At 41.6% G+C, this 26,222-nt stretch overlaps 2 protein-coding genes across 5 annotated transcripts; both read left to right on the plus strand.

Moving 5' to 3' along the window:
• The first annotated feature begins 1,505 nt into the window (after positions 1-1,505).
• On the plus strand, positions 1,506-11,238 carry rbm12 (RNA binding motif protein 12). Of its 2 annotated transcripts, XM_085776956.1 has the most exons (3): positions 1,506-1,598; positions 6,452-6,521; positions 7,773-11,238. In XM_085776956.1, the coding sequence occupies exon 3, from the start codon at positions 7,801-7,803 to the stop codon at positions 10,486-10,488; it is 2,688 nt and encodes an 895-aa protein (XP_085633082.1). In that variant the 5' UTR covers positions 1,506-1,598; positions 6,452-6,521; positions 7,773-7,800; the 3' UTR covers positions 10,489-11,238. The 2 variants fall into 2 exon arrangements, with proteins under 2 accessions (XP_085633082.1, XP_085633081.1); XM_085776955.1 differs by lacking the exon at positions 6,452-6,521.
• On the plus strand, positions 1,506-26,222 carry cpne1 (copine I). Of its 3 annotated transcripts, none has more exons than XM_085776957.1 (16): positions 1,506-1,598; positions 19,231-19,356; positions 19,452-19,631; positions 20,840-20,914; positions 21,058-21,129; positions 21,340-21,423; positions 21,516-21,605; positions 21,701-21,799; positions 21,887-21,973; positions 22,436-22,495; positions 22,788-22,921; positions 23,078-23,132; positions 23,330-23,384; positions 23,790-23,923; positions 24,015-24,251; positions 24,347-26,222. In XM_085776957.1, the coding sequence occupies exons 2-16, from the start codon at positions 19,231-19,233 to the stop codon at positions 24,455-24,457; spliced, it is 1,599 nt and encodes a 532-aa protein (XP_085633083.1). In that variant the 5' UTR covers positions 1,506-1,598; the 3' UTR covers positions 24,458-26,222. The 3 variants fall into 3 exon arrangements, with proteins under 3 accessions (XP_085633083.1, XP_085633084.1, XP_085633086.1); XM_085776958.1 differs by lacking the exon at positions 1,506-1,598 and adding an exon at positions 16,790-17,070; XM_085776960.1 differs by lacking the exon at positions 1,506-1,598 and adding an exon at positions 16,790-16,922.

A 26,222-nucleotide genomic window follows, 5' to 3' on the forward strand; every position in this document is an offset into this window, starting at 1 on the left:
TTGTTATTTTTTCTGAGTTTAAGAGAGCAGCATTTAAATGGTTAAATGTGAGCTAACTTAATGATACCAGAACAAGAGAAAAAAATAAAAAATACAACCAAAGACAGCTGGTGAAACTGCTTTTGTTAAAGAGTCGATGATGACAACCACTGCAACAAGAAAGAAAACAGGAGCAAAGGGTGGTTTTGCTTCAGTGAGGCTACAGGTGGTAACTGAAAGCAGCAGACTTAAATTCACTGAGTCATCTAAAGATTTGATGATGCACAGCACAGCCATATCCTGCTCTATTTATAGGTATTACACTGTCCTATCTCTTCACGTCAGAACTCAGTATTGTAGTCCCTGTTTCTCCCCTTACATCACTTTCAATAAACATTAGCGTCAAGTCAGTGCATCCACAGCAATTCTTAGTAAACATATTGAAACAGTGTTAAGCAGCTGCAGTTTCTCTATTGTGATAAAGTCTGGAACACTCTACAAGACGAGCTGTGATTTGACGACAACTGCTCATTTTAAAGATGGTAAAGAGTAGAAACAGTTCCTCACATAACGTACAGTACAAGGGGTTACACTTCTGTTTCATACGTGTCTGAGGTTGACAAGAATCTCAAGGTGATCCTGACAGTTTGAACACAATAAACTGAGGAAGTGATTTGATAAATGTTTGGAATGATATAAATTCTTGTATTGTGTTCCTGGATCTAGTCAGATGAGCCTTTTATTCATACTCACTGACTCCAGCATTTACTGTATTTTATTGATGCACTCATATATGCTATAATGTTTTCCAATAAATTTCTGCTTCATGATTATGCAATAAAATTCTGTGTAATTTCATCTTTTTAGTGTTTGGTTTTACACTGTCAAGTAAATATCATTGACCAATGCTAGCTGCCAGTGCATTTACAATGTACCCTGAGCTAATTTTTCGTGCCATTCTATATCTGGGCCTTTATACAAACACAAATTTAGTGTCTACAACAATTTGAAAAATGAAAAGTGCCATAACTAATGATAAATAATGGAACCATAGGCAGCTAAATGATTATGCCTGACTTGCAAGAGAGCTAATGCTAAATTGAAGCTGTTGGATTTACCCTAACTAAGATTGTGTGTAGGCCCTGCACTGCAAAGAACAGTTTTATGAAACTGAGATCTGCTAGTGCAAAGTAATGAAATCACCAAAAGCAGTGCAGTGTCTGGCTGGTTTTGTCTCTTTATTCATGCCTCATCTTACCAGGGAGATACATCAGAATGGAAATAAACCAAAATGTCGCCATAAATAACATACAACAACAATTCTATTTATTAAAATACATATACCCAAAGATATTTATTCATCCCAAAGATGTGGGATGGGGTTGAGCTGCGTGTTCAGGTGAAGACTTGGGTCAAGCCAGCAGGGGGCGCTATCGGTCTTACGTGGGGAAAACGCTGGCTGCTGCATCATCTCGCATCAGCCCGTGTGTTATCGCGATGTTTGCGCCGACATTTCGAGCAGAAGCAGCAGCCTGCAGAAAGACCAAGAAGACGAGCACACAGAAGAAAAGACCCACGGTTCATGAGCTAAACCTCAGTGTTTGTTGACAGATTTCTCGGTAAGAATCCAGCAGTGACAGGTCAATCATGTAACGCACTCACACCGTGAGCCGAGCGCGACAGGAGCCGTTAAAACGCGCCCTCTGCTCCGCTCCGACACAAAGCAGCGAGGCTCGCGACCAGCTAGGTGGCTAACGTTAGCCTGCTGAGGCAGCTAAGCTAGCGACCAGTAGCTAGTTAGCCATGACTGTTTTAGGCTCTCTCTGTCCAGACCTCATGTCTGATATTGGTTCAAAACAACGGCTGCTTAACTAAAACCTTCAGACAGTTTTTCCAAGTGTGTGCTTTTCTCTGCAACAATTCCCGACTGTTTGTTAGCTGGCCTACACGTTGTTGTGGTTTTCATGTGTTTTCCCTTGCGCGAATGGACGCGTCCCTCCACAGTGGAGACTGGTGAGGGGACAGGAGCTTTGAACATCTGAGCATTGATCATTGTGTGGGCATCGTAGTTCCGGCTCTACTGCGGCCGCTGCTCGGCCGGTGACCGCGGGTCACGCCCCCGTGCGGTGACGTCACATCTCTCTCAACGACGTCACTTGTTGACATGAGCAGGAAGATTGTTGATAAAAACCGAGTGACAGTTGTCACTGGAGACGGTCTGTGTTTCTGTCGGTCGTGGTGACACGGCGTTGGTTGTCCGGACTTTCAGCCCTTTTCAGACACGAAATATGCACAAAATATGAAACTATATTCTTAAGGAGTTTCTCAAGTTTCCAATTTCGAAAGTTTGAGTTGGCAGAAGTGAGTGAAAACACCAGCAGATAATTCCCTAGTTGACCAACCTGCTCCTAGGGGTCTTAGGGCAAAAGGTGGCACCCATTTTACAGTAACTTTACTCTTTGCTAATGGTCATGGTAATTGAAACATGGCTTAATTAATTTGCCATAAACCAGTGCAGATAGGGCTGCACAGCTAAGATGGATATTAATTTATGGACTTTAAAAGTTATTTAGTTTAATCTCTTTGAAGCCCATTAAGGCTCAGACGTGTTAACTCACTGAAGAACTACATACCGTACTGTGTAAAGGTTGTAGACTCTAACATTAAATTAGCAACCTGCCATCTTTATTAACAAATTTTATACAAACTGTATTAAACAATTTCAAACCTTTATTTATTCAGGGAAGCCAATTGAGAGCAGGCTCTCTTTTTCAATGAGACCATAAGTCAAGCATATGCTCGGTGTGACCACCCTATGCTTTCAAAACAATGGATTACACCAGCATCTCAGGAAAATGTTGCAGTTCTGTGGATTTAGTCTATATCGGTGTCCTCATTTTGTCATCCCTGATTAACTCCATGATGTAGAGATCAGTGTTTTTTTTTTTTTTTTCGGGGGGGGGGGGGGGGGGGTCTATGCCATCTGTCTGTAATAGGTCAGACTCTGGCCTTATTTCAAGTGTCATAACCTTTGCACAGTATTCAATGTCAGCCAATAGATGGCAAAATATTTAAGTGTCTAAATGCCAAAAACATTTTTGAAATGCTGCCACCATTTTATAGTTTGCCCTGTGGATAAAGGTGACAGGTTTATTTTGTAAATTTATTGGAAACTTTTTAAATGCGTCTTTGTCAGTGTGTCTATGTGATTCTGTAGGTCTACAAATCATTTATCTGCATAGAATTTAGGCTGAATTACCAATGTATTAGAGGTGTAACGATACACTGAAATCACGGTTCGATACGTATCTCAGTTTTGAGGTCACTGTTCGGTTCGGTACGGTATGGGAACAAAATGCAAAATATAAATTTGCTTGTTGTTTATTAGGAACTCATGTAAACCAACAATTTACATGTTTTAGTCAAATGAAGGCTAATTATTGTAATACAGAATATGAAAATAAAATAAAAAATAGAATACTGTTGTAAAGTGCTAATTGGTAATAAGTTAAATAAATTACTCTAAAATAAAATATAAAATAAGCTATCGATAATTATCAAAAAAAAAAAAATGTTCGTCCTGGCTGTTTTATGCTATTGCTTAATGACCTACTTTTGATAAAGAACACACAAACACTGAATTCAAATTCAGCTCTTTATTCAACTACCTTTTTAAAAAATTTTTTTTTACCATAACTTACATATATATATATATATATATATATATATATATATATATATATATGTGTGTGTGTAAAGAAATCAACTTACCGTAAGCGACCTGACTGATGTCAGTAAATATTGACAAATATAAAGAATAGACTAAAGTGACCTGACACCAGATAATAAGATAAATAAATATTTAAATAATCTATTGATGAAAATCAATGAAACAAATAAATAAATACAGAATTTCCTCAAATAATAGCCGGGTCTCATAATGGCCGGGGGCCAAAAAAAAAACTGCTGCCTGGTACAAACTGGCAAGGATATAATCAGAAACAAAGTCTGTGGACTGTCTGTGAAGACTGATGGAAGTGAAGCTGACCTCATCCTCTGCTTCAGAGAGGGACAGCCGTACACAGCCAGAAGGCAGGTGTCTGCTCCGTGTCTCTGCTCCGTGTCTCTGCTCCGTGTCCGGAACCCAGTCGGAACCGGGGACGGACCAGAGACGCACCGCTGTGAAAATGCTCTGATTGACTTGAATGGGAGCGAAGCGCTACAGCGTGCGCAACGAGACAGAGACTCAGGTCTGACAGTGCAGCAAGGAGAACAGCATGTGAGGAAGATGAAGATGAGGTACTGAGCGATGAGCCTGGTCGCTAATGTAAAAATAAACGGAGGGATTTAACAGCCCTTTACCGAACCGAACGTCCTGCACTGAAACGGTTCAATACAAATACATGTATCGTTACACCCCTACAATGTATTCTTTTGATTGGCTGATCAATTTATCATTATACAGGTGGTCTGACCTGTGATGTGATTGACAATGCGTGCAAGTTTATAAAATTATCTGTACACACAATAACAAAGTGCATGTCTGAAAGGGGCTATAGTTGAGTCAGTGAAAGATTCCTTATATGGTGAATTTGATTGTGAGCATAATTTTCCATTAGCTTTTATTCGCAGTGTGCAGGTCTGTGGATTTCTATACCACCAGAAGCAGAGATTTTACTGAGTGGAGAGCACAGCTCTAGGCGAAGTTTTAAATAAGATGAAGGAAAGAGGTTGTGTGCTCAAGACCTGTAGAGCCCCATTTTCCTGCCTGTTGAGTTTTGAGATCCAGGTTAGTTTACCTTTGTTCTGAAATGAGTTCTGTTCTTTGAGTTGTTTAGTCCCTGGATGGCACTCCACTCTTTTCATTCAGTTACAATGTGTTTGCTGTGTTTTGAGGTCGATAATGCAGTGGACAGTTATGTATTCCAGCTTGTAAGTGAGAGATCACGGTAGTCTTTTGCTCTTTGTTCTTGGATTTGCTGTTTTAGATTTCTCTCTTTCTCTGACTGATGAAAATCTCTCTGTCTGCTATTAGTTTAATTGTATGCGAGTGCAAAACAGTTTAAGTCATGCTGTTTTACCTTACTTAGGATACTCAGGTTGGCAACTTTATTAGGTGTAGCTGTTTTCCTCTCCTGCCGTGTTTTGTCCTCTTGTCGCTGTTGGTGCTTCACACAGACTTTTAACAAGATGACACTCAGAAGAGACAAGTAGATATCCAGGATATACAAAAAAGAAACATAATGTGAACTTTCAATCATATGGTAGCATTAGGGTGATTTGTCTTTGCAGAGGTTGAGGACTACATTATTTGATTCATGTTGAAAGGTGTGGTGACCTACAGCATATTTCAGTTATAAAAGTGGCTAAAATATGAGTTTTGTGAGATGCCCATCCAGGATCACGGTTAGTTGGAGCACATAAACCTGAGGATGTTGTCTGAGGATCAAAAGATGGTTGTGAAACAGGATTGTTCAGTTTGACGTGTTTTCATCAGTTTTAGCCAAAACTTTGCTCTGCGCCTCTCTTCTGTTTGCTTTCTCTTCTGATCAGCTGCTGTCTTTGGTGCTTTGCTGGTAATCAGTTGCTGATGTTGCTCTGGTTTGTATAATGCTAATATTGCTCTGGTTGACATGATGCTAATGTTGCTCTGGTTTATGTTTACCTGACTTTGCTCTTGTTAAAATGTTGTTAAGATGTTGCTCCTCTTGCTCTTGTTGACAAGTTAATGCTGTGTCCCGTTGCCATGATGCTAATGTTTGTTGACAATGTATTGCAGATTTGCTGCTGGTTAACACGTGGTTTGTGTGGTGGTGTTCTACAGCCAGTTGCTGAAATAATGTTGGCTGATGTGGTGCTGTTTGAGGAGTCAAGATGCAGTCTTGCTCACCTGTATGTTGTTGCCTGGTTGCTGGACATGTGCTGTGTTTGGCTTGTTGTTTGCAGGGGGTTTTGGGCTGGTTTTCAATCAATTGAATCTCTGTGGCTCAGTATTACCTATATTCAGCTTCCTTTTCTTGTTCTGCAGACAGTTTGGGTACAGTTTGATTTGTTGTTGTATCGTATTTGCCAGCTTCAGTCATGATAGGTCTGGTTTCGGATAGGTGTGTCTTTGCCATCAGGAAAGCAACAATATAAATCTAAGATTTGTTGTCCTGCTACTGGTTCTTGAAAGTCTCTTGTGGTTGTTGACATCTTTGTGTTGTTATTTTCTGCGTTGTGTTGGGTTCAAAGACAATCTTTCAGGGGTAAGACCGAAATCACACAAAGCCTCATTTATATTCAGCACTTTGATGAGTGTTAATGAGAGACATGATTAGTTACAATCTGCCACCTGCTGACCACCAACACCAACAGATATCGGTCACATGAAGCTAATCTAAGAGTTACAGTCAGTCTGTTGTGTACCTAGGCTTAAATTCCACCAAGATGTCTTGAACAGGAATTTTTGTTTTCTTGACTTTTTCACCAGGTTTCAGTGTTCTACAGAAATCATCTGCCTGGTAATACAGTGAAACTATTCATACAGCTTAGTAGCATTGGTGAGTTGCATGAGATTCATGAAGGTTGCATGAAATATTTCACACTCAACCAAAAACACACGTAATATCTGTGTACTGCATGGTAGAACCAGTAGAGGTTGCTTAAAAAACTAAAATGCACAACATTTTTCAGTAATGTATAGCAACTCAGATGAAGATTGAAGGCCTCAGTAATCTTCAAACTAATTGCATTGTATGTTATGTTAAAATCCATTTTCTAGAAACTTTCTCACTTGATATTGGACACTTGACAAGCATTTAGTTTCATGTGTACTGAAGCCTTTAATTTTCAGCAAAAGAAGTTGCATGAAACGTTTCCCATATAAACCTGAAACCTAAAGCCACAAGATACATCAAAATTCTACAGGACCCTAAAACACTTTTTGGGTAGAGACAGTGAGAGACATCAGTTTATAAACCAATTTGAATTCTCTGGATGGAGTTGAATACGCAGGACTTGCTCCTGGTGCATGCTTGCTTCAGCAAAAGTAAACCGGTATAGGCAGTGAGCCAGCAAAAGGTTTTGCAGACTTGACAATAAAGGACAATCACAGATGGAAAGTGTATCAGCCTGTTTTACACCATGAAACATAATACCCTGTTAAAATTGCTCATATTTTGCAATGCAGAGACAGCTGAGGAGAAGATCCATACAGAACAGCATTGGCTCTGTCAGTTTGGAGAGCTTAAGTGTTTGTTCCTCTGGAGCCCGTATCATCTTTAATGGTCCTTCTTGTTTGTGTCCTGATTTTAGCTTATATAAATATAGCCCGTTGACCTCAATGCCCTTTCTCAATTCCTTTATTCTTGTAGTAATCTTGTATTACTTTGACGACACTTGAAAAATTAATGAATAGTGCAGCTCTTGTAATGCTTAATGTTGCTTTTGTTGGGGTCTGACAAAAAGTCTGATCTGCTGCACCACATGATCTCATAATGCTCAGCTATCATACATAATCAAAGCTGGGGATGGTTGGACACTGTTTGAGTTCAGGGTTTCTTTTCCAGTTTTCTGCAATTTTTGCAAAATTGTATCTCCAATTCCCTTGCAGACACCACTGGTTTCCATATGTCAGGACCCAAAGTAGGTGCAATTTAAAATTGAATCCCTGGATATTCTCTAGAAATTAAATGTATATGGCTAAGCTTTCATTGGCCTGAATCACAGATAAGATCCTGAGAAAACATCTGGAAACCACTGGTCACCCTCCTTCTGCTCTTCATCTGACAGTAGTGTTGCTTTCTCCCCAGGTTGTAGGGCTGTTGTTTAGCAGTCAGTATGGCGGTAGTCATCAGACTGCAGGGTCTGCCCATAGTGGCCGGCACCATGGACATCAGACACTTCTTCTCTGGCCTCACCATCCCTGACGGGGGAGTACACATCGTGGGGGGTGAGCATGGTGAGGCCTTCATCGTCTTCGCCACTGATGAGGACGCTCGGCTGGGGATGATGCGTACAGGCGGGTCCATTAAGGGCTCCAAAGTGTCACTGTTGCTTAGCAGTAAGACAGAAATGCAGAACATGATTGAACTCAGTCGCCGCAGGTTCGAGGCTGGTGCAGGTGCTGTTGAGACAGTGGCACCTACTGCAGGAAATGCTAACCGACAAGCAGGCGCTGCCCCTATACCAACAGTGCAACCAGGGGCAGGGGGGAGAAGTGGTAACCATGGAAACCAGGGTTTCAGTAACACCCCAGCCTCAGTCACAGCGGCAAGTTCAACTCAGGAGTCACAGATCATCAAGGCAGCAGCCAGTTTGGCCAGCGTAGTGCCCTGCTACCCTAACAGCTACAGCTCCACACCAACACTTACCACAGCTCTTGCATCGCTCAATGCAGGCCCCCCACCCATCCCTCCTCTTCCCAGCATGCCTTCCATGCCCCCCATGCCCACCCTGCCTACCATTCCAGTTCCCCCACCAGTGTCTTCCCTCCCCCCGGTCCCAACTGTGTCCCCCCTGTCCCAAGGGCCTCCAGTGCCTCCAATGTCTCACCTCCCTCACATGTCCTCTCTGCCCCCCTTCAATCCCTCTCTTCCTCCCCCTGCTGGACTTGGCTCTGGGCTCCCTCTTGGAACACCTAACCCCATGTTATTTAATGCTCTCTCCCCATTGGCCTCTCTTGGCCTTCAAGCCCATATGAAGGTTGCTGCCGCTGCAGCCACTGGGGTAGGAGTAATGAATCATGATGAGTTGTTTGTCCTCCTGCAGAACCTCCCATTCTCTTGCTCAGAGGTGGAGGTAAGGGACTTTTTTCGGGGTCTGGGGGTTGAAGGAGTTCGTCTGCTGAGGGATGGACATGGTCGGCCAAGTGGCAGGGCTATGGTGAAATTCTTTTCGGCCCAGGAAAGCTTTGAAGCTGTGAAGCGAGGAGGTGGTATGATGGGCCAAAGATTCATTGAGATAACCCCAGCATCTGAGCGACAGTGGGCCAGCCTCAACGATGCTGCACACAATAGTAGCAAATCAAACAATGAATCGCAGGATCAGCAGCATCGCCGTGGTAATGCAGGGTCAGGAGGCAGGGATCAGAGAGGAAGGTCACGATCTCCCCACCGGCAGGAATTCTGTGTCTACTTGAAGGGCCTTCCCTATGAAGCTGACAAGAAACAGATAAAGGACTTCTTTAAGAGTTTAGCCATTGTGGAAGACAGCATCTACATTGCGTATGGCCCCAATGGGCGTGCTACCGGAGAGGGCTTCCTAGAGTTCAAAACAGAACAAGACTATAAGACTGCTCTAGGTGCTCACATGCAGTACATGGGTACCCGCTTCATCCAGGTCCACCCAATCAGTCGGAAGGGAATGCTTGAAAAGATTGATGCCATCCGTAAACGAGAAGCAGCACAGGGTGACGGCAAAAACCAGGATGGATTGAAAGCACCCAGGAATTGCGCCCACATCACCAACATCCCATACAATGTCTCCAAGAAGGATGTTCGTGCCTTCCTGGACGGTGTGGGGCTTTATGAAGACACCCTCAAGGTCCTAACAGATAGCCATGGCAATGGTTTAGGGCAAGCTATCTTCCAACTGCGGACTGAGGAAGATGCACGCAAAGCCGAAAGACTGCACCGTCAAAAGCTCAATGGCCGTGATGCTTTTGTCCACCTGGTGACATTTGATCAGATGAAGGAAATCGAGAGGAATCCCCCTCCCCAGAACAAGAGGGGACAACGCAACCAGAACCAAAACCAGCAAAACCAAAATCAGAATCAGCACCAGCAAGCTCAACCAAGTCCCCAGCAGCCCCAGATCAACCCATTTGCTGGGATTAGTGGGGAAGAGTTCAACTTTCTCAGAAACACTATGGGGAACCTCAACAGTGCCCCCTTTGTCACACCTTTCTCAGCCCCTGGGAATGGGCTAGCAGGCCCTCCTCCGCTACCACCTCTAGCAGCAGGGCTAGGAGATGTGAATTTGGGTGTCGCCCCTCCATTAGTTGCTGGTCTTCCTGGAGCTCCAATCTTAGAGCCTCCAGGTTTTCGACCTGGAGCTGGGGGAGTGTTCGGTCAGGATGGGCTGAGAGGACTGGTGCCCTTTGAAAATGCCAACAGAAAAGGAGGTGGTGGTGGACAGACCCGGGGCGGAGGGGCGAACAACAGTCAAGGACGTCCAGGGGGCGGGCCTACAGGAGGCCAGCAAGGGTTCACTCCAGGAGCTGATGGTCTCCGTAACCAGCCAGCCCCTGGAGGAGCCAACAATCCCAACAGTCAACGTAGTGCTGCTGGCCCAACCATTGTGAAACTACAGAATATGCCATTCACTGTAACCGTGGATGAGATCATGGACTTCTTCTATGGCTACCAGGTGTTGCCAGGTTCAGTTTGCCTGCAGTTCAGTGAGAAAGGCCTGCCAACTGGCGAGGCCATGGTGGCCTTTCAGAACCACGAGGAGGCTGCTGCTGCAGTAATGGACCTCAATGACCGCCCTATTGGAGCCCGTAAGGTCAAGATAAGCCTGGGTTAAACCCGCGGAGAACAGACTCACTGTAGATAAAACATGTTACACCCAGCTAAACCAACAGTCAAGTTCAAAGTCAACACAAAAACCTGCTTCTGGACTAAAATGTCACACTCAAGTGTTGCCCAGTTTAGACCTTGTCCTGTCCTGTGTGTAGATAATGGCAGGTAAGCCCCCCCACCCCTCCCCCTCTGCAGTCTGTCTAATATGAAGACTCTGATCCAGACTTTATTCTTTCTTACAGCTCCTCCACTGACTTTAGTAGCACAAACTGTGGAAGATGATGATATTGATATTGATAATGATGATTAGGATGATGACGGTTGTGGCAGAATTTTGGGCTTTTCTTACCCTGTTTCCATGACAGTGAAGCTTTTTGTGAAATCATGTCCAGAGTTGACACACTGAACATACTCACCTGTTTTGTTGCCATGGTAACATGATGATTAAGATAATGCATTGTTGCTGTGTGCGCTTAAATATGCTGTGTTGCTGTGGTTTACAATTGACATGCTCTGTTGCAATGGTAAAATTATGATGAAAGCCAAAGTATGTTGCCATGATAAACTGTTGATGCTTTGTTGCTATGGTAAAATCTTAACATGCTCTGTTGCTATGGTAAAGTCTGTTGCTATGGTTAAACATGCTGTAGATGAAAAGCTCTTCTACCACCAATATTGGTGCTCTGTTGCAGTGGTTAAGTCTTCACATTCTCTGTTGCTATGGTAAAATTATGATATAGAGCTATGTTGCTATGATCAAATGTTTATGCTCTGTTTGTTGCTATGGTGAAATGTTGACATGCCCCCATGCAACGGTAAAAATTATTCTGATATCAAGCTCTGTTGTAAAAGGCTGACACTCTGCTACAGTAAACATGATGATGCATTTCTGTGATCTGTGGATGTGGGATGGACCGATAGCTGATGCGTGTTTTATTTTGTAAATAATGACTTGGGCCTCCTGAATCCTATCAACTCCCAAACCCTCAACCCCTTTCCATTTCCACAGCACATGTTCAGTAGGTGTTTGGACTGTAGAGCGTTGAGATTAAGTATAGCATTTTTAGTTGGGTAGCTTATTGTTCTATGTACGTTTACAATGTTTTGGATGTTTCCACCATAAGGTTAATTTTTCTTTCTATCGTCAGTGTGAACAAACTTGTATGATCGTATAACTATACATGATGTGGAGTCTCCTTTGCTTTGGTTAATAAAAGGACCTTCCTGATGCACAATTGCTCACCTGCGACCCCCCTCTCTGATTGTTTGCTCTTCACTGTCTAATGATGGAAACTCACTTGATTCATTCATTGAGTTACTGGGCTACTTGTTTTTATTTATTTTGATGCGTTTGTTTTGAATACAGATGACTTTGATGGCAACATTTTCAGTGCAATTAAGTAATAAAGATTAACATTTTCTGAGAGTTGGCCACAATTTTAATCAAGATCAAAGTCAAACTACCATCCTTTATTTATACTTATTCTTCACTTATACATTATTTCTCTTTTCTCAGTATCATACTAGCCCTATGTAGTGGTCTGCACCTGTGGAACTGTCCCAGCATTAGTAACCACCTCTTTATTGATTGAATTGAATTGAAATGCTGGAGCCCATCAGTATTTGTGGTGCTCATGCTACACCTGAGAGCTGGTGTTGCTAATAAGTTCTTCATATAATTTGAGTCAATGCTAGAATTACATTTCTGAACTTTCTTTACTCTCACTTGCAAAACTTGTTCTTGTGACTACTGCTGCTGGCGAAGGTCAGGCTGCCTCGACGAACATGGATCAGAAGCAATAGTTGAAGGTGTGGATGAGGCAAGGAAAACCTACTGTAAGTGAATGACACTGAAACCTTTAGAGGGCTCAGTAGTGAGCAAATTAATTATCTAGTTTTTCAAAAATAGTGCTCACAGGTAATTGGTACTGATACTAAGATCATTAATGCTGAGGTAAGGATTAAATGATACAGTTTGTGTGCATAGATTATTGGCTGTTGGAACAAAATGAATGTAACGATCTCCCAATAAGAGGTTATTCTTATTCTATTGAAGTGGGTTCATTGTGGAATCTTTTCTAAGCCCAAAGCAAAAATGAAAGAAATGTATAAGTGCATTACTTAATTTAGCTTAAATGGAAATTGTAAAGATAAGCAATTAACTTTTGATATCCGCATCAGTGGTCTTCATCTTATTAGTCACCTCAGCTGCTCTTGGCTTCTGTGTGCAGATTTAATGTAAAAAGCATTTCTATGTGGTGCACATATACAGTTTTTTATATTAATAGTGTTGTATTGAAACTTTCTAGCAGAGATCCATGGAGGTAGTTTTGTTTGAAGAGGAAACACCTGCTGCTTTCAGGAAATGGTTAACCATCAAACCAATACACTGATGCCAAAGCACTGGGTGCGCATGCAATGTTGAATTATCTGTGTGCATGAGGTATGAATAAAGTGAAATGAAACACTGTCTGGTTAATGGTACAGAGATGACTGTGTCTGTGGTGTGGACCAGGTGTGTGAAGAAAAGGCAGGAGAACTGGATTAGAATAAAAAAGAAATCCTGACAACAAGATTTGGCCTCTGCAAAGGATGCAAGTCTGAAGTGTGTGTGTGTGGGACAGAAGTAGAATTATTGACGATTGACTGACAATGAGCTGTTAATTATTCAGCTGCTGAGGTCCACTCTTCTGCTGTTCTATAGACAGACAAAGAGAGCAAGGTATACAGGTGAGTGATAGACACACAGAGATACTTTATTCAAAACATGAGAAAAATGACAGATAGCGTATTAGACTGTAGACTGTCATCACTATCAATGCCCTAGACTCATCTTGAACAGAATAGTCACTTAAAATTTTGTTGGCAGGTGATGCCCTTTAGATAGAAGATACGACTAGAAATAGAAATAGGCAATTGGTAATGGTAATTGGCCAGGATTTAACTATGAGTATTCAAATGTGTATTTTGTTATGTTGACATATAGCTGCATTGTTCACAGTACAGATGACTCTAATATGACTCAAAACAACCCCAATGCATTTTTCCTGCAATGAGAAAAGCTTATACTGAGCCTGTAAAAGTGCAGCGGTTGTTTATGTGCTCACTTTACATTAAGGCAGACACTTTAAGTGCAGAGGGAAAACCTTGGCGAAAATAGTATGTACTGCATCAATTTAATCAAAGCAAAGGGATCAAGTAATAAGTGCAATAAAGTACTAGTTAGGCTTGTTGGTGTGTGAGAGGTGTTAGGAGAGGAGGTTCTTGCAGAAGAGGTGAGATGATAAAGTGAGACAACTAAGCTTTGGTAGCATTCATTAGCTTGTTCCATGATCTGAGGACCACAGAGAATATTCTGTACCATTTTTACCTTCAGTGTAGAGAGACGGTAATGCATTTGGCCAAGATCAAGCATGAGGTTGTATGATAGAGATCAAGGAGATGGGTGGAGAGACCCAGAAGTTGCTCATGAATAAAGGCAAGCACAAGTCACTTGAATTTGTGTTTCTTTTTCTTTTTTTTGGGGGGGGGGGGGTTCTCAACACAATCATTTAAAATGAGGCCTTTATTCCTAACGTTTCAAACATGGATTTAAAGAACAGCATTGATGCTTAGTGAAGAGTCTTCTGCCTCATTGTTATCTAACAGCCATTATTAGGGCCACTGACAGCACTCAAATTTACAGTAGCACAAAATGACTGACAGTGTAGGAGTGAGGTGAGGTGTTGTTTCTGCTGTGAACACAGTCCATGGCCTATTGAATATTCAAAAAGAAAAGAGAATCCATTGCATTGGTTGACAAGTGCTTCATAGAAATATAGTTGAGTCAAAAGCACTAAATACTATGTCGTATATTCCCCCAAAACTGTAATAATTTTAAGAACAGTACTCAAGTAAATGTACTTTATGTCTGTCCACCCTTGCTAAGTGGGAGCTGGTGGAGAGCAGGTGGTGGCCTGAAAATGGTACATAGTGGTGTGGAGATGTTTGATGGTGACATGGAGAAGGCTGCATTTAGACAGGTGAGGGTGACCTGTAACATTAATGTGCTAGAGGATAGATAGTACCGTGTAAATGATATGTTAGTTGGTAGCATATAATTGGTGGACAGGCTGTCAACCTGTAATTTAATTGGCAGATGATGATAGTTAGTGTATGAAGGCCAGAAAATGGCCTGTAGGTGGCAGCCCGTAGTCAGTAGATGGCAGCTGGGAAATGTGAGATGGTGGCTGCTGATGGCAGCATTCAGATGCTAAATAGTGGCCTGTAGATGGTACACAGTAGCATCAGGGAGTTTTTCAACATCGTGCACCGCACCAAAGCTTCAGTGTAGCTCCTGATGTGACCAGTCACTGTGTAGTTTGTGACTACCTAACTAACTGTCAGTGAATTACTTTATAACAAATCTAAGTTTTAAACTCTCTTCTCTCTCAACCTTAGTCTGATTCAGTGCACAACAGAGCACAGGAGGAGTTTGTCTGAGGCACCAAATGAATAACTACTGTTATTATGTAGATGTTGAGGCAGTCCTTCAGTTGAGAGTACTGACTTTCTGACACCTTTTCCTCTCTTCATTTATCAAACATGTGGATGGATACATGATATAAATATTAAATATAGTATGAATAAACAGTTAAAGGTTGTTGAAATTGTTTTATTCCGCTCTGTTTGACATTATTCTGTACTGTACATGAGCTTGTTCCAGTTCTGCTGTGAAGTTGTATGATGTTTTGCAGATCCAGGACTGTATAAGCAGTCACATAACATAAGGTGTTTGGAAAATTCAGGAACTTGTGTCTATGATTTTCAACCAAATTTGTTGTGTTTAGAGAAAGTTTAATCAGCACAAGATTGTAGAGTTAAAGAAAGGGAAGTTGAACAGAATTAAAGAGCATGAGTGCAGTTTTTTCAGGGATTTGGATCTTGAGGCTGAAGCCAGTCAACAAACAAGAGCTCAGCTTAGCTCTGTGTGTGTGTGTGTGTGTGTGTGTGTGTGTGTGTGTGTGTGTGTGTGTGTGTGTGTGTGTGTGTGTGTGTGTGTGTGTGTGTGTGTGTGTGTGTGTGTGTAAAGGTTACTTTAGGGTTTAACACATAATATCATTACATCAAGGCCCTTTTGTCTTTCTTGTAACTGCACTGTTTTTCTGTGTTTTGGTCTTTCTGTTCCATTTCTCAGTTGTAGTGTGGTGGTCCTCTGCAGCTTTTCTGATTCCATTGTGGTTTTGCATCAAATGATGGATTCAGTTAAAGTGTATTGTTGTGGTCTGTTAGGAGGGTGGCTTGTGTTGTTCAGTTCATTCTGTCCTCATCCCCTCTAATTGTCCTTAATTGTGCTTTTTAAAACGTCTCTGTTTTCTCTGTAATGGTCTAAGTGCGTTACAGAAGACATGGTTGTGCTGCAGAAACAGTATCCCTGGGTATTGGAGAGAAAATAGGCTACTCTTCTCTCCAACAGCAAAAAATGTACTTGTTAATCTCACTTGAGGTGACATGTGCAAGTCCACCACAGTAGAGTAGAAACCCAAAGGTGACGATCAAGCAGGATTTCTTTTGTATATTTTATTTTTAGGAAAAAGAATCTACCTAACCTTAACCCTAAAAAAAACCCAAAAAACTATAAAGGTATAAAATTCTGTTTTGCACATGCAAAATCTTAACATAATTAGCTCAAGCTCAGACAGCCAGTGCAGTGTCTGAATTGAACACTTAATTAGAATTTTGTTTTCATTATGCACAGATTGTTGTTTAAACCTTGCTGTTGGTCTATATCACCTGTGCCAACTTGCTTTGGGTCTTTCTAATTGAGACATTACCATTTCAGAGGAATACAAGAATGAAAGAGGTTGTAGACACACTGATTTGTCTGGTTGGTGTTGTTGTATCTTTTTGCCACTGTGTTGCTGCCAAATTCAGGATGGAAGGTTGTGATAAAGCAGTAACATCTGTGATATCAAAATAATTGCAAATGTCTTTATATTTAATGTAGTATGGCAATTTAAGATATATTTTATTCTATATACATATTAAACTGTCATTTCTCTTTCTAAAAGCAAAGTACCTGCTACAAGCTGATTTATCGCAGTCAGTCCTGCTCAAAGTGAAACTGCTTCATGTATCCAGGTGTCAATTTGTTGTATTGGTGCTTTTATTCTGAAGGAGCATAGTGGGAAGTCGTACCTTAGTTGCTGCGAGTTTAGAAAAGCCTACGTCAGCCTGCCAGTCTGTGAAGCCAGTGAGTGCGACTGACAGTCCTCTGGGCCAATCACGACGCACAACAACCTGAATCTGCCCAATCAGAGGCCACTGTGTTGGCGTGCCGCTCCCTTCTAGTTGAAGCTGCCGAGCAGTGAAATCGGGGTGTTTTTCTGTCGTAATTACGGTGAAGTTTCACATCCCAGCTTTGGTTAGTCTCCGTTTTAAGTCTCACGGAGTGGACTGGTAAAGATTTGCACACTATCAGTTGTGTTTGCTCGGACTTGAAAAGGTGTCGCTTCCTGTCACGGACTGTCTTGAGCAAGTTGACCTCCGCCTTGCTGTTGGCTCCTGCGGTCTGGAGTGCTAGATAAAATACAACGACTTTTACAAGGTGATAAAACAAAGTTTATGTTGACACAGTGCTTTGTTTGTTTGCGTGTGTGTGTGGGAAAAAGAGAGAGAGAGAAAGAGAGAGATAGATAGCACTGGTGTGTGTTTGATATACTGTGCTTGTTTGACTGGTTGACTTGTGTCACAGCTTTAGTTAATCTTCCCATGGTGGTGGTGATGCGTTCAGGTGCTGCTCACTCAGTACAGCCTACGACAGCAGCAGCTCTAAAGGTGTGACCAACTCATCTGACAGCATCACACTTATTGGATTTGGTCAGTTGACAGTCAGGTCTACTTCAGGGTCCCAGCAGGGTTTCTGGCAGAAAATAGGAAGTTTGCGTTAAGGTGAGTGATTTAAAGTTAATCTATGGCTGTGTTTATGTTAGGATTGGTTATAGTTTCCTGTAACGTTAGGCGTGGCTCTGACCACCCTGATAGATACCAAGGATACTTGGAGACACAGGAAACTGAACCACTAATATAATGATCTACGCCCATTACAGAACCTGTTCCTCAATTCACAAAAAGGACTTTAAATTATCGATTAAAAGTCGGTAAATTTAAACTTTTTTAAAATTTTCTCTAAATTTGTCCAGTTTTTGGACTATTCTTTCACACTGGAACTTCATACTATAATTGCCATTAAAAAACATTGCACTGTTTGTTCATAAGGTAAACAACAGTTTGATAACATGGCTGGTTGCAATGAAGCTGTTCTTACTTATCTTAGGCTACAGTATGATGGTTTAATTAACTTTTTCTAATAATACATTTTAAGTTTGCTATAGTAAGTAATTTGTAACTACAACTACCTAATAAAACCCCTCAGTGTCCACAGTTTTCCACAAGGATTGGGTTAGTTAATCTCAGGTTGTCTTTATATTTGATGACAATATTGCATTGTTAACCATGTTGTTCTGTCTTTATTATGTGTGAGTTTAAGGATGCAAAGTCTTGTTTTAAAAGTTAACTTCATGGTTGTCAAATTGAGTGCAGTTTTACTTGAACAAGTCCTTTAAGGTTTCAAAAATATCTCATCTTTGTATTCTCATCTCAGATCCTCATCAAATTAATTTTGTTTTAATTTAAGTATAAGGGTGTTGCCCCCACTGTGTATCCATGCGAGAGTTTATTCAACGAAACGTCACATAGACAGACACAGTCTGGTTTATAGCTGCTGTCAAAGAAGATACTGTGCCTGTTGAAGGATCATCAGGCTCCTTTGCATTTGGAGAAGATGAATTTGTGTAGTCATACAGTTTTATCTGATCAGACTGTCAGAGACAAGGTGTGTTTTAGTGTAAGGCAAACACACTGTGCAGAAGAACAGAGTAAAGTCAAGGTAAATGGGAAGAAGTGGAAAAAAATATGAGGAAGTGTGCCCTGGTCAGTGTTATATATCTCATCTTTATGTGTTTATGACTGTGGAGCAGCAGTGAAGTGACCATGACATGAATGGCTTGAATGCAGAAGTTTGAACAACCATAAAGAAGTGTTTGTTTGGGTCTGTTGTTAAGCAGGTGACACTACCGTGCAGACCGTACATTTTGGTTAGTAATGTTTAGAGCCGCAGCAAGTTGAATGGCAAGTGGAAAATGAACCAGGAACAATTTTAATGCTCAGCTAAAATATTAATGGTGTCTAACGTCTCAACCGCAATGATTTGCCGCATTTCTGCGTCATATAAAGCTCTGGTCCAGCTGTGACTCTAGCTGAGCATGCTAAGGACTCTTCACTGAGTATCAACAGCTTTTTTGGTCTGTCTTGTGTTCACACTGGAGAAATGAGAGAATAAAGGGGACTCGGTGGAAGCAGCCAGTGTGCAGGTTAAAGTTGATGGGCAATCTTTTCCTGTAATGTGCAGAAGAATCATTGTGAAATGTACATTACATACATTTCCTGATAGAACAGGATGCACAAGCACGTCCTCGCCCTATGGTCCTTGCGCTCTAATTGCAAGAACAGGATACCACATGTTGTTTCGAGTTGCTCTTAGCTTCATCACTGATGAGAGCAAAGGAGATGAATCGAAGGCAGACTATTTGTTTTCCTTTTTTAAATATCACAAGGCTCTAATAGGGCTAAACGTTCAATTTGTTGTTCAGAAGTTAATCTCCTGAATCCTGATCTAAAGGTCTCTCTCTCTCTGTCCCCCCCTCAGATGGCGGAGTGCGTCACAAAGGTGGAGCTGAGCGTCTCCTGCTCTGACCTCCTGGATAAAGATGTTGGATCAAAGTCTGATCCTCTGTGTGTGCTGCTGCAGAAAACAGGAGACAGCTGGGTTGAGGTAACATGGCAGCCACACTCCAGGATACATGAGTGTTATTTGTGAAACATGCAACATAAAATAAACTACTACTACTTCCCCCTTCTGTCTCCCAGCTGGGTCGTACTGAGCGGCTGAAGAACACCGCCAGTCCGTCGTTCAGCCAGCGCCTCAGGATGGACTATCACTTTGAGACGGTTCAGAATCTGAAGCTGGGCGTCTACGACATCGACAACTCCAGCTCTGACCTTGGCGACGATGACTACCTGGGAGGGGTAGAGATAACACTGGGACAGGTACGCACCAAACCAGACCAGACCAGACCAGGTTTAATCTGGGGTCGTCCTACATCCCACTGACAGCCGATTGGTAGCTATGGTAGCCATTAGCCAAAGATGATGAAATGAATGAAATTCTCAAAGTGTGACAACCAGCCAATCAGAGCACATGAAATTGTTTAAAATACACAAGTGTGTGCAACTGTGACTTTTTATTTTTTCCATTCCATTTCCAAGTGTTGGAAAACACATACGGACACAAACCAACCAAAACGAAAGTGGTTTGACTTGGTTAAAGAAGAAAACTAGGTGGAGTTGCTTTGTAAAATCATGTTGGCAATGATTCACCAGACATTAATTATCTGCCAAGGCCACAAATTGAAACCAAGATTTTATCAGACCCATCCTGCACATTCAGTGAATCCTCGCAAGGTGGCGGCTCCTCAGGCTAAACTGATGTTTTTATGGTCGGTTGCTTCTGTTATGATGCTGATTTGAAGATGGTTTTACAATGTCATTCTGTCCGTCAGCTAAACAGAAATATCCTAACAGCCTTTTGATGTTCTGACAACAACAGCTTTCTAGTGAGTTGAATACATGGAAATCGACAATCAGAATCAGAACTGCTTTATTGCCAAGAGCAGTAAAGGTCAGTTTACAGCACGAGGAACTTGTCTTGGTGTCAGGTGCAAACATAAAAGTACCAAAAATAGAATAGAACAAATTATATCAAATATGTCTTCACAATCATCCATCCATAGTTCACTTATTTAGTCTCATCTTCAAAAATGTACATTTTAAATCCTCTGCAAATATGTAGGTGTCAGTATGTTGATCACTGAAAACTAGACTGCAACTTAATTTTTGTTCACAAGTTTTGGCAGGGTGGACTGTTTTTAAAAATAGGTCATAATTATGTGCAGGGCAGTAACATGATGTAAGAGTTTGTATCAAATACTACAGGAAGCAGTCACACTGATCAATGAACAGTTTCATTTTCAGTGATTACGGTATGTTGATCCCTCAACATAAACGTTTCTCCAGTCCACTCTGCCCCCTGCTGGACAAATGCTGTCATCACAATCTCTACAACCTGCAGGGGCTCCATTCATCATGTGCTCTTATACAAAGCACCTATGCAACCATCACTACTGTGCTGACGCAGGATGGGAGTCTGTCGTCATGGACACAGCTGAAGAAAAATGTCCTGTGTGTGTGTGTTTCAGATAGTTTCCAGTAAAAAGCTGACCAGACCTCTGCAGCTGAAGAAGGGCAAACCTGCAGGGAAAGGAGCCATCACTGTAAGTAGTGTGTGTGTGTGTGTGTGTGTGTGTACAAAATATACATATTCAATATTCAGCCTATTATTATAATTAATACTAATTAAATCAGTTTGTACCCCTTGGGAATCTGTGATGATCAAAACTGTAATGTGTATGTGTAGGTCACAGCAGAGGAGATAAAGGACAACAGAGCCATTGAGTTGGAGATGGAGGCGAAAAACCTTGACAAGAAGGTAACTCTGCTCTTCATCCTCATCTTCTCTCTCCTTTTCTTCATCTCCACCTCTTTGAGGCTCTCCAAAGGAAATCTGCTGTAGCTGGGAGGATCAGATTTCTCTGATCCATGACCCTGGTTATGGAAACCAAGTTTCTTCTTTACAGCATGTTGAAGTAAAACTCACAGTGAATGAGCAATGGCAGCATGTTTTCCTGTCTCTGCGTAGGACATGTTCGGAAAGTCTGACCCATTCCTGGAGTTTTTTAAACAAGGAGACGATGGAAAGTGGCAGCTGGTCCACAGAACAGAGGTATCCACACATGTACATACAAACCTAAACCTGATGATGTCATTACACTAAAGACATTAGTGAACATTATGATGGTGTGTGTTTGTTTGTAGGTGGTGAAGAACAATCTGAATCCCACCTGGAAGAAGTTCTGTGTTCCTCTGCAGACGTTCTGCTTCAGTGACGTTGACAAACCAATAAAGGTTCCCCCTATCAGAATCATCTATTCAAAGCAATCCACCTCTAGCTGTGACAACTAATCGAATCTTAAACATTTAATCTTCTCCTTCCCCTGCAGGTTGATTGCTCTGATCATGACAGCGATGGGTCTCATGATCTGATCGGTTCTTTTACCACTAAAGTCTCTGATCTGCAGAAAGCTGCACACGGGTCACCGGTGAGCTCACTCATCATAAAATGTCTGAGGTCTTTTAATCGGTTGGTTGGAGGAGGTCAGTGAAATATATAATGTGTTGTTCTCCAGGTGACGTTTGACTGCATCCACCCTGAAAAACAGAAGAAGAAGAAGAGCTACAAGAACTCTGGAGTCGTCTCTGTGAAGAGCTGCAAGGTAGAGCAGTGTTTCTCAACCTTGGGGTTGGGACCCCACGTGGGGTCGCCGGGAATTCAAATGGGGTCACCTGAAATGTCTAGTAATTCTAATTCTAAAATGTCTAATTATTATTCTTTTTTAAATTATGATTAAAAACACCACACACAATCTTAAACAACTGTATTCTATACTTTCACTTTCTCGAATATAAATCGAGTTCAAATAAAATGCAGCAACAGTTTGTTTCATGTTTTATTCTCTTAAATCCAGTCTTTTCATAAAATGCTGTTGGAGGCATGTGACCCAAATTAACTCCCACAGAAACCTGCCTGTACTGATTACAAAGAAATTAAAAGATCAGTTGAGGCCACTATCAGCCATCTAGTTGTTGTCTCACACAGAGAGCAGAGCATATTCTGTACATGTAAATTGTATTGTGGTTTCATATGTCTCTGTGCTTCTGTGTGTGTGTGTGTGCAGATGCTGACTCAGTACAGCTTCCTGGACTATGTGATGGGCGGTTGCCAGATAAACTTCACTGTACGTCAACATCAACAATGACACATACACATATACATACTGTACATCCGCAAATTACATTCAATTCTACATGATTGATATATGTATTGATCTGAATAGGTTTAGATATTTATATTTATTTATTTATACATGCAAACCAACAGGTGATGCCAAACAATGTATCCCCAAGTCAGAGAGTCATTACGATCAATGAATTGATGCATTAAAACACAGTGTTTGAACTAGTTGATCAAATTTCCATGAATGAATGTTTACAGGTGAGCGCTGATGAATAATTGTATGAACACTGTAGGTGGGGATTGACTTCACTGGCTCTAATGGTGATCCTAGCTCGCCCAACTCTCTCCACTACATGAGTCCAGATGGTCTGAACCAGTACCTGGCTGCTCTGTGGTCTGTGGGTCAAGTGGTCCAGGACTACGACACGTAAGTACACACATTCACCCACAAAGTACATCTGAAAAAGAACACCTCTAGAACTACCAAAACCTAAACCATGTGCATCCTTAGGAAAGAAAAAAAAAAACTTTTATTTTTGTGGCTGTAACAGTGGGCATTTTCTTGGTGTGTTTCTTCTTTCAGTGATAAACTCTTCCCAGCATTTGGTTTTGGAGCCAAACTACCTCCAGACTACAAGGTGAGCTCCCTATATTGTTCATTACAGGTTTTATTATCATCTCAGTTGTCCATAGTTTTAACCCCTCACATGGCTCTGAGTTAATAAGGTCATTTTGGTGAACTAAATGACCCTTTAGAAAATCAGAAAGTTCAAATGACAATACCTGTTTTGATTCTCAGATTTATTGAACCGCTGTGTTGTTTCCTTTTTTTCAGGCTGCACACCATGAGTTTGCCCTCAACTTCAACCCAACTAGCCCCTATTGCCAAGGTACACAGACTGTAAAAGTCATCTGTTTTAGAATGAGACCTAAGTAAATATTTTGAAGGAAAAATTTGCGAAGATATGAGGTGATTGATAGGTTCTTCTGCATGAATACATTCTCTACGTTCATTGTTGAGACAAGTTATTACCATAGTAACAGTCACAGAAGTCTAAAGTGATTAATAGAAATATTTTATCGATAACAGTTGTGTGGTACTGAGAAGGTGTCTGTGCTTCATACAACTCTCAACATGTGATCACATGAGCCTGAGTTCCATATTGTTCACAGAAAACTGGAGAAAATTTGGGGGAAATAGTACATTTTCATTTCCCTAAATAAACTGTAATCTCATATCTTTTGTTTCAGCTGCTCAACAGAACTAAATACATTTCATCTCTTATATGTCTCAGGTATTCAGGGGATTGTTGAGGCCTACAGGATGGCTCTGCCCCAGATCAGACTGTCTGGACCCACAAACTTCTCTCCTATCATCAACCACGTTGCTTCCATCGCCTCTGGTGCAGCACAGACCAACAACGCTTCTGTGAGGACACACACAAAAACAACAAAACCATTCAACCAATCAACCATAAGCAAGCGTTCAGACTTTAACCTCTGCCTGTGTCTCTCTGCAGCAATACTTCGTCCTCCTCATCCTCACTGACGGTGAGATTACCGACTTCGACCAGACCCGGGACGCCATCGTCCGGGCGTCTCACCTTCCTCTGTCTATCATCATTGTGGGGGTGGGGCCTGCTGACTTCAAGGCCATGGAGCTCCTAGATGGAGACGATGGTGTGCTGAGGTCGACAGTAGGGGAGGCCGTTGCCAGAGACATCGTCCAGTTTGTCCCACACAGACAGTTCAAAGATGTAAGGCTCTATGTATTACACTTTTTTCCCTCTACACCAAGCCTGCTCCAAATAGTAACCAGCCTCACGTCTCTAAACCCTCTCTGTCTCTCTAGGCTCCAGTGGCGGCTCTGGCTCAGTCTGTCCTTGCTGAAGTTCCCAACCAGCTGGTCTCTTATTTCAAAATGAGAGGCTTTGATCCACCCAAACCTGCTGCCAAATCCTAAACCCCACCGCCACAGTACCTAATGCCCCCCTGCATGCCCCAGTCATTCCACGAAGCTGAACTCCTACCCTGATTTCATTCCAGGAACGGACCACCTTGCACCCTCTACCCTGCCTCCTACCCACAGTTGACCACTCGTCTGAGACCAACCCAGTGTGTTGTTGGAATCTCTGCCAATCATGATAAGCATCCAGCTGTCAGCCAATCAGGATGCCAGGGGCAACGGTCCCCAGTTTGTTTTTTTTAAAGAATCACTTTTATAATTACAGTCTTTTTTCTGTTATTGATAATGTAGTAAAGATTGTATCTTATAGATTTCTTCTGCTGCTTCCACGCTAACTATGCAGATCAGATGTTTACCACACACACACACACACTCACAAATACAGAAAGAAGTTTAAACTGTCATCCAGTCTATGGATCCATATTCTCCTTTATTGTTTCCATGTTTTTGGAAACAATTGTTTTTTTTACATTCACAGATGGATCACAGGACCATCTAGTGGACATTAGAGGAACTGCCACTGGTACCTCTCTGTAACAACTGTGGTCATTCTTACCATTTGACACTATGCACCCAGGTTCATTGTGTATGTGTGTGGGTCTGATTAGCTTTGATAATCAGGTATCAATACTTAGCACTTTGCTGTTGCACTTAATGCTGGAAAAAAGTTTATGAATGATATTACATGCTCTTTAGCATAGCTTTATTATATTATATGCTCTGTAACACAACTTTGTTAATATGCTAATCAACATAGCTTTACCATTCTAGCCTTATAATAAACTTAACTATAGCCTTACTAGAGACTTTAGTGTAGGTTCATGTCACTCTTAGCTGCTTTAGCTTGTTAACACCTGCAGTACAGTGGTGAAAATGCATATTGAGTACTCTGGATGATGTGAGTTATTGGGGATTGTAACCATGGTAACCCCCCATCCCACACTGAGAGTTTGTTTGAACATGTCCTCTGTTTATGTACCAAAGACTTATCTTCTGATTGACATGGCCTCTACATATTTTTACACACAGTGTTACAAGTCAAAACCCAAGTTTGCTGCAGCAAAGCTGCTGCTAATGCTTCATCTACCACTATCATGTTGAATAACTAGTTGTTTTTGTGCCTTTGGCTAGCGACAGCAGAAAAGGTTTATACTTGAATGTAGCCACAAAGTAACCAAAGTAGAAGCGTTTGTCTGAATCACTTTTAATTGTTAAAGCTGACCAGTTGTGCTGAGGAATTAACATGAAGTTTTATATTGTCTCTTTTTTCTGCTCTTTGTCAAAATTGAGGGACATTTTGGGCTTTTGTCAGAGCCCATTGAGAAGTGAAACATCTCAACTGCATATCATTTGTACTGAGGTTTGGGAACAGTTAACATTATAATCAAATCTCAAGGGTTCAGTTGCTGGTTTTTGCATCTTACAAATATATCTCGCCAAATAAATGGGACCACATCAGCTGGTTGAAAGCTACGGCAAAGGCCTGTAAGATTAAGATCATTTTGTTGACCATAGTAGTTGTGTACTTTTAGCTAAAGCTTAGCAACAGTTTCTGCCGTTTCAGAAAGTATTTGGTTGTTTGGGGATCAAACAATGGAAACTATCATCCGCTCAAGTTGAGACCAGGAGTGAGTTTTGACGAATATTCTTTTCAGAGAACAGCGAGATCCAGGTGCTCACAAAAAATCTTAGGAAGACTTTCTCACCTGTCAAAGAATTCTTGAATTTTTCCTTTTTCTTGTTCATTGATTTATCTCCTGCA

Source organism: Trachurus japonicus, chromosome 5, assembly GCF_045865225.1.
Source record: "Trachurus japonicus isolate A0001 chromosome 5, Traja_1.0".
NCBI classification, from domain to species: domain Eukaryota; kingdom Metazoa; phylum Chordata; class Actinopteri; order Carangiformes; family Carangidae; genus Trachurus; species Trachurus japonicus.

Excerpts from the sequence above, each read along its gene's own strand:
- rbm12 (XM_085776956.1), top strand. The coding sequence starts at position 7,801 with ATGGCGGTAGTCATCAGACTGCAGGGTCTGCCCATAGTGGCCGGCACC.
- cpne1 (XM_085776957.1), top strand. The coding sequence starts at position 19,231 with ATGGCGGAGTGCGTCACAAAGGTGGAGCTGAGCGTCTCCTGCTCTGAC. Across the intron at positions 21,130-21,339 it reads CGAAAAACCTTGACAAGAAG|GACATGTTCGGAAAGTCTGA; the intron begins GTAACTCTGCTC and ends GTCTCTGCGTAG. Across the intron at positions 21,800-21,886 it reads AAGCTGCACACGGGTCACCG|GTGACGTTTGACTGCATCCA; the intron begins GTGAGCTCACTC and ends GTTGTTCTCCAG.